At 32.9% G+C, this 8,737-nt stretch overlaps 2 protein-coding genes across 2 annotated transcripts; both read right to left on the minus strand.

Annotated features, from left to right (window-relative positions):
- Positions 1 to 2,033: 2,033 nt before the first annotated feature.
- LOC140049196 (uncharacterized) lies at positions 2,034 to 5,634 on the minus strand. The gene is made up of 2 exons (XM_072094026.1): positions 5,516 to 5,634; positions 2,034 to 3,672 (listed from the first exon to the last, which is right to left on the minus strand). Exon 2 carries the CDS (start codon positions 3,584 to 3,586, stop codon positions 2,525 to 2,527), a length of 1,062 nt encoding a protein of 353 aa, XP_071950127.1. The 5' UTR covers positions 3,587 to 3,672; positions 5,516 to 5,634; the 3' UTR covers positions 2,034 to 2,524.
- Positions 5,635 to 6,778: 1,144 nt separating this feature from the next.
- On the minus strand, positions 6,779 to 8,460 carry LOC140049541 (uncharacterized). The gene is made up of 3 exons (XM_072094443.1): positions 8,105 to 8,460; positions 7,666 to 7,793; positions 6,779 to 7,170 (listed from the first exon to the last, which is right to left on the minus strand). The coding sequence occupies exons 1-3, from the start codon at positions 8,446 to 8,448 to the stop codon at positions 6,899 to 6,901; spliced, it is 744 nt and encodes a 247-aa protein (XP_071950544.1). The 5' UTR covers positions 8,449 to 8,460; the 3' UTR covers positions 6,779 to 6,898.
- Between the last annotated feature and the right edge of the window lie 277 nt (positions 8,461 to 8,737).

The following is an 8,737-nucleotide window of genomic DNA, read 5'->3' on the forward strand; positions in this document are numbered from 1 at the left end:
AAGATGGCAGTGTTCTTTATGACGACGACATGCATATGACAGTGTTATTTATGCGGATGTTTTCTTGATGAATACGCAGTGTTCTTGGTGATGATGATGATGATGATGATGATGATGATGACATTGTTCTTGGTGAGGATGATGATGATGCCAGTGTTCTTGATAAAGATACAGAGCTATTGATGATGATGATGACTTGTTCTTGATGATGATGACATTGTTTTTGATGAATATCACATTGTTCTTGATGAAGATGACAGTGTTCTTGGTGAATATACAGAGCTCTTGATGATGATGACATTGTTCTTGATGAAGATGCAGTGTTTTTGGTGAGGATCACATTGTTCTTGATGAAGATGACAGTGTTCTTGATGATGATAGCATTGTTCTTGATGAAGATGAAATGTTCTTGATGAAGATGCAGTGCTCTTGATGATGATGACAGTGTTCTTGATGAAGATGCAGTGCTCTTGATGATGATGACATTGTTCTTGATGAATATCACATTGTTCTTGATGAAGATGAAGTGTTCTTGATAAATATCACATTGTTCTTGATAAAGATGACAGTGTTCTTGATGAAGATTCAGTGCTCTTGATGATGATGACATTGCTCTTGATGATGATGGCATTGTTCTTGATTAATATCACATTGTTCTTGATGAAGATAAAGTGTTCTTGATGAAGATGCAGTGCTCTTGATGATGACATTGTTCTTGATGATGATGACGACAGTATTCCTGATGAAGATGCAGTGCTTTTGATGATGATGACATTGTTCTTGGTAAATATCACATGATATTTTATGAAGATGGCAGTGTTTTTTTGGAAGATTACAGTTGTTGTTGAAGATGACAATGTTGGTGAAAATGGCAGTGTTGTTGATGAGGTTGACATTGTTTTGATGAAGATTAGTGTTGGTGGTGAAGATGCGCAAACAGAATTGTAAACTTCTGTATGCAGGCTCCTTGCCACCAATGATATACTGAAATTGTAATTATAAACGATGACTAAATAAATGTGAATGAATTGACATTGAAAATGGTGACAGTAGTGTTGATGGAAATGTCAGTGTTCTTGATGAAGATGACATTGTTTATGTTTATATTCATATGATTCTGGGCACATGTTGTATGTGGTGATACAGCACTGAGAATCGTGTATGTTGTGTGGAAAGGTTCATTGATGATGATACAGATGGCAGTGATGTTGATAAAAATTGTCACTAATGCCGTTGCTGGTGGTAGTGTTAGTTGAAGAGTAGTGTTGGACAAGATGGTAGTGATACTTATGCAAATAATTACAGTATTGTTGTAGGAGATGGTTAATGACGATGGAAAATGATAGTGCTGGTTATTAAAAGGCTACTGGTGTTAATATAAACAAATGTGAAAATATAAATATAAAAGAAGATAGTGCTGTTGATGACAAATTAGACGGCTTTAGTTGTATTAAATTAGATGAACTAGTGTTATGTGTTCTACTTAAATCCAATCCATGATGCAATACCACCGACGGTGGTCGATAAGATGAAAGTAGAACTGAAAACAATTTAATTAACCATGACGCTGTTCCTCTTATAATTTCTCTTATAGATCACTGTGTGTTTTATGCTTGACTACCCTTAATAAAGCAGTACAATTGAAGGAAATGAATTAGGTCTCAGAATATATCGGGCTAATAAAATCACAAAAAGCTCTCGTCGCTTCTCCAATTATATATTATGCTAAAGAGATCAGATATCACGCTGTATTGTTTGTTGTGTTTAAAGTATAACTCAGTCTTATTGAAGGTTAACATATTCCAAGTTCGCTGGTAGACTAAACCATGCAATAAGCTTACATGATAAAAATGTAATTTTCCAGTATGCCTAGTATATCAATGACGATGTCGTTTACATGTAAATAATGTGCAAATAACCCGGATATTTTGAATTAGAGTATACCACGAAACTAGAGATACAGCCTTTACTTTATGACATTTTATTGTGAAAATTAACGTACTTTTTAATATACAGTATAATAAATAATTCGGCTTACTTTAAAATAATAAACTCTGTACATAATAAGAAAATTGAACTAGACGTCAACATTAATTTGAAAATCAAATATTATTTTTACTGAACTGATATTATAAACAAACCATTTTGCGCTGCATGTTTTGTACACAAACCTATTTCCACGAAGTTTAATGAACAATACTAATGTATGCATATATATAATTGCTATAATAAAAGACATACCATTGAAACGGGGCATATAGTAGGATAACATTCACTAATGTTATATTGCTTTTGCTAAAATAGGATAGGCATAATTGCTTTATGTTTGTTCATCAATCGAAACCATACGTAAGTACCGTACAATGATTTTGTTTTATTATAACGAGACATTAAGCCTATAGTATTACAATCCCTACTTTGAAGAATAGTGCATTTTAGTATGATCACGGGCCTATAAATTAGGTCCATGGTATGATCAAGGCAATCTAACAACGCATTGTTTTACCATATACCATCACTGTCGCTAATTCTCAAGTTTTTGTTTATTTGCAATTCTTTGTTGAATTCTTTTTCGACTATAACTGCTAGATGGTGATTGTTTACCTTTATCTTTTCCTTTTATTTCCTTGTATTGCGGATCTCTGGCTGCATTTGGTTTTATGACCCTACCCGACTTTGTAATGTACGTAGGTGCATTTGATTGTCCTGCTGGTTTTATAGTATTTGCTTCAAATTCTGCTAGCCGCCTTGCCAAATCCAGCATCGCAGCGTCTTGGTCGCTCACTGTACTTCTAAACGACTGAATACTGCCAACGCCGGGGCTTCTTGTCCCGTGGGTATTCGGTTCATATAATGGTACTAACTCTCGTGAAAGTATCGAACCAAGTGTATTGCGTAGACTTGTCACACCACCGCGTAATACCGGATCCGAATCTCTTGATCCCGTCCATTTGTTTTGAGCTGACAACGATTCCCTGTCGTGTGATGCCATCTTTGGATTTTTAAATTTTCGTAATTCTTTTGGTATTTCTGGTAGATATTGCATTAAATGATCCGGTATGTTGTGGAAACGTTTTGCTCCTCCGATTTCGACTAACATTTTACAAAAATCGGTGTCCTCTTGAGAAGCCGCGACGTAAAGAGGGAAAAGTCCTTCCGTGTTCTCTCTATCTACATCTATATCTTTGCCGCCTACTTGCAAAAGCATCTCTAAAGCGTCATGGTTATCTGCCCTGATTGCATACATCAACGCCGTGTTACCTTCTTCGTCTTGTATGTTATAATCGACTTTACATGCTTTTAATATTATTTTTAAAATATCGATTCCATCTTCACGGTTACATAAATACATCAATGCCGTTCGCTTATGCTTATCCTGTAGATTTACATCAGCGCCGTAATTTATCAAGTTTCGTACAATAAGTCTTCTCATGTCGCTTTCTTCAAGAACGACCGCGCGCATCAAAGCTGTGCGGTCAAATAGATCTCTCATGTTTGGATTCTCCTTTTCCTCGAGCATTTGACGAACGGTTCCACTGTCTTCATTATTAACTGCAACGATCAGATTTTTGGATTTAGCACTCATAACTGATAACTGACTGTTGTTCCTATTCTCCTTAATTTTCAAAACGTGCTATTTTCCTTTACAAGCAATTCTAGAAGATTGTATTTCTGTGAATTCAAATAAAAAATATATAAAAATCAAAAATAAAACAAGCTACAGTATATACTTATGTTTGTTAATGTTTTCTTTTTTATGTTAAATTAAATAATAAATAATAAAGAGCTCTACGAATCATTTATGGCATGAACTATGTATCCTACGAGTCTGCTCTTACATTGTCAGACCTTCCATCGCTAGTTAACAGAAGAGTCCAACTCTTACTGAAATTTGGTAAAGGAATAATAAAGTCCGATACATTTAGAAGCATTCTTCCCCCTGTTCGTGACATTAGCAGAACCCTGAGGTCTGCGAGTAAGCCTCTACTCAAAATCCCGTTTGGTCGTACAGAAAGATTTAGATCTTCACCAGTCCCTTTTTTAGTCCGACTCATTAATGATGAATATCTAATAGGCTGGCACTATTTTAACTTACAGGTGGACCAATTTTAATGTGGTAATTTTTTTTTTTTTTTTTAAACTAGTTTTACCCTTTATACATAATGTATTTATATATTTTTATCAAATTTTGTAAAATACTACTTTTCAGCCTTTTGGCTGCCGTTGTATTTTGATGTCTTTTTATGAATAAATATACCTAAATATACATTGATAGACCCAGATGAACCTTTTCACTAGTTGTATACTGCAGTTGATAAGATACATTATTTGTGCTTATAACATTTTGTTAGCATGAATTACTTGATAAACTAAGAAAGCCTCTACTAAATACAGTAAGTCTTTGCGTTTAAATGTGTATTCATAGTTCATTTAAAGTATTATTTGGGTAAAATTGGTATCCATATATTTCAATGGTGCTTCGTTACTTCGTAGTATGTTTTCCAGCCAAAACTTATATGAATGAACGTTAAAAAAAACCAAATAACTCAAACCAACGTACACAGTTACAAACTACTTAGGCCTAACGTTTTGCATACGAATTGAATTTATTTTAATGTTGAATGATGACTATATTCTTGTTCGTTTTTTGTTTGTTTTTTGCTTTTTTGGTATGCTAATTAAGCACACACTTTTTCACTCATTTTTTTGTTTATGTTATTTTATAACTATGAATTACTTGATAAACTATGAAAGCCTCTACTAAATACAGTAAGGCTGTACGTTTAAGTGTTTATACCATAGTTCATTGAAAGTATATTTAGGTAAAATTAGTATCCATGTATTTCAATTGATTGATTGATTTATACTGGGTAACCTCTTCAGTTATTCTTTTATTCTTTTTCGTTTTTTGGTTTTTTTTTGGTATGCTATTTAAGCACACACTTATTCACTCATTTTTTGTTCATGTTAGTGCTTAATACAATTATTTTATAACAATTTACTCATTTATTAACATTAATCATAAACATTTATTTAATTGTTGTTTTAGAAATTGTTTTAGAAAATTGTATAGATAACAGATAGCCATAAATAAATATAAATATATTCAGGCCTACAGCTATGCTAATTTTTCTAGCTGTTTTACTTTATCATTTTGATTTAGCTTTTTGCTTATTTTATTTTGTGTCTCCATTGAGATCCGCCAATGATACCCACAGTAGTGTCATTATTTTCAGTAAGTTGCCTGGATTTAAATACAGGCCTACATAAACATACGTGTGCGTGCGCACTCGTTCATTTAAGTAACTGTACATCATGCACCCATACACACATATCCATACATTTATTATAATTGTTAATATTAATTTAAAGTTTTATTGATTAGAGTTATTTTAATTTTACAAGGCTTTAGTAGATCATTACTTTAAATGCACAAACGTCCAGGAAGAATATTTAAACACTTATGTTTATACACTGCATGAATATATTATATATAAATATGTAAATTACTTACCAAAAACTATAGACAATCTCTGTAACCGTCATAACTTGACAGATTGTTCCAGACCTACAGACAGTGTGTATTGTGTTTTATCACGACAGCAGAATAGTCGATTGTTATTCGTTCACAGTTGCTCCTCAACTAACCACTTACCCGTATTCGTGTTAACGCATCATAATGTGGTCGTTGCTAGGGGATGATGATACACGTTTTTGCGTTGCAGGAGGAGTGAGCACAAAAGCATAAGACAGCAAATGTTAATGGAACCACGGCTAGCTAATAGCTAACAGTGTCGATTTTCGATGATTATGATGATGGTGATGACATTCACTACACTCTATACACATTGAATAGGCAATAACCTTGTTATGGAATTGTTAAAACTGATTGCAAATTAGCTTCTCTTAAATCATAATGAAATTTTGAAGAATGTTCGACTAATTTTCAATATACTGTATATACATATGTGATAGGCCTATATATTTTTGAATAGAATATGTACGGTAATATTCCGTATATTATTATTTTTTTTATATTTTCTTTAAAATTGTAATCGGGTGGCCAAAATCTTTTACCAAAATCTAAAATTTGGCCTCCTTCTGCACACTCATTCATCTGAATATTTTATAGAATTTGGAAAAAAAAACAATAAATCAAAAAAATTTACGTAGGCCTAATCGGTTGGTAATTTCCCGCAACTCTACTTTCTGAAATTGAGTAACCATAATTGTATTGTTTTTATTAATAAGTTGTTTTTCTTGCTTGTGAGAGAATTATGAGCGCTCTGTACAATGAATCGGCGGTTACTCAAAGTTAAAGCAATAATAAATAATTTTAAATGTTATCAACCTGTAAAATTGTTTAAAACAAACGGACAGAAAAGAAAAAGGAAATGACAACACATTAATTTGTATCATTTGTTTACACTACCAAACTTTATGTGACAACAAATTTGAGTTGCCCATATTTAAGCATATCACTACCATATTTAGGTACATTACACTTTTTTGTCACATAATGTTGATAGTGTAGACATCTTAAGGTATACAGATTATAGTAAAACGTTGGATGCGCTAATTGTCTTATCTTTTACATTCTGAATCTTCATGTTGTAAACCTAATATAATAACGTTTATAATATTAAACGTAATCCTAAAAAAAAACTAAAAAACTATAGGATAAAAATATTTTCAATATTATTGTAAATATAAGTCTAATAAGATGTCATGTTTAGTAGGCCTATGAGCAAAAGGCCTAATAACGATAACGAGTTTGTATTGTACTTATTTATTATTTAATTTTAATTTTTGAAAATATTATTTTCATCAAACACAGCATAATGGTTATCATAATATGAGGAAAACTCCTGTTTTTTTTTTAAAGAAAAATAATCTATCAAATAAATGTTATATCATCTGTTATTTGTCCATCTTTTTCGACTATGTATCGATTCAATTTTGCGCAAACTCGAGATCGGAGGCCCTCTATTGCTAGCTGGTGTTCTTCTAGCTCATTTTTTAGATTGAGGGCATCTGACTTATTCTGTATGTTACGGAACTTTTTCCAATCGTTCGGAGCATGACGCATGATTAGTAGCGTAATCTGGCCTTGTGATTTGCTCTCTAGCTTGTTTGAAGTCGAAAAGCCGTCGTCGTTTGAAATTAGTTCTAAAGAAAAAAAAACATTTTGAAATCAAACAAAGAGACTGCAATAACGAAATAATGCTATAGGTCTATTTTGGCCTATAGTAACATTTATTACAAAAATTTACCCTTGCAGAAGTGGAACAAACATTCTACGCAACCGAATTTATAGAGAGGAAATATTGAACATTTTTTATGAACTCTACCAACTCAAAAATATTTTTTTTTAAATATTTCTCAGAAGAAAATTATAGTTTGACACATGTAATTACCAGTAACAAAAATCCAACTGATTGTTGACTTAAATAAAAACCAACTAAAACCTTTTGAATTCAAAATTAAATTATCGACCGTTACACCAATAACCAAATCACCGTTCAACCAGTTAAATCCAACTGTTTTGAACTGGAAATTTTGAACTGGAAATTCCTGGGTTCACTATGACTCAACATTATGGATAATGTGAGAAAGTAAAGTTTAAATAATGTACTAAGTCCACAGGGAAACACATAAATATACCTTCTTTTTTACATTTTGTCAAATCTTGCATGTTATTTTCAATAGCTTCTATTTGTCGAGTTATATGTGATCTGTTTCGTTTACATTGTAGCGTTTCAAGTTCTAGTTGTAAAATTTCCTGCGTTAATCTGTAAAAATAATGTAGGCTAGCTAAAGACCTTTCTAAGTTGAATCTCCTTGTAGGCAGGCGTATCTAGGCTATAACATGTGTTTTTTTATACTAGGCCTGGCCCTAGGCTAGGCCTATCTATTGTTTAAAATCTTTAGGTAGGCAAACAATAATTGATTAAATTGGTCTTGTTATTTAAAAAAAATATGTTTACGGTTCGTTTAATTTGAGTAGGTAGCATAAATTTAGTCATAGCCTAGGCTAGGCCTATGTAATATGCCTTGTATTTGTATCAGAATTATGTAGGCATACCTAGTATGCTGCCCTCACCTTTCGTTTTCCAAATTTTTATTTAACTCGTTTTGTAATAGTTTTGTCTCAGTCTTGAGTTGGCTCAAATCAACAACGCAATTAGGCCTAGGCTTATTTCCTTCTAGGGGACGATCTCCTGGGCCCGCTCCAACAATGCCTTGCTGATTCTTGCCCTCTGTTTTAGTCGCGTCCGATGAAGGTGGTTGTTCTTGGTCAGGTGATGTTACAGTAGCTAAATTATCGTAATCTTTTGACCGATTCCTTTTTCTTATCCCGAAGAAACGAAACATTAGTAAAGAAAGTAATTGTGTAAGTTCGTTGTAAAAAATATTACAATACTCGTTTGTAATGGAAATTGACATTTTGATTTTTTAAATATAATATAGGCCGCGTCGCCCATTCCTTCTTTCGCGCGCACATTCTAATATATAGAAAACTGCGCAGAGCTGATAACTGAGTCGGCGGCGCTGGTTTATTTAAGCCACGCGCAAAATAGTTAAGAATTTAATCTACGCTAAGTTGTGTCGATCATTGGATGGAAATAATTCCATCAGTGCAAATTGACTGCTTTTACTGGTATAATTGACGTCATAAAATTTAATTTGACGTCACACTCCGTTGACGGACCATTTATTTCGATTTCTCAATCTT

Source organism: Antedon mediterranea, chromosome 5 (assembly GCF_964355755.1).
Source record: "Antedon mediterranea chromosome 5, ecAntMedi1.1, whole genome shotgun sequence".
Taxonomy (NCBI): domain Eukaryota; kingdom Metazoa; phylum Echinodermata; class Crinoidea; order Comatulida; family Antedonidae; genus Antedon; species Antedon mediterranea.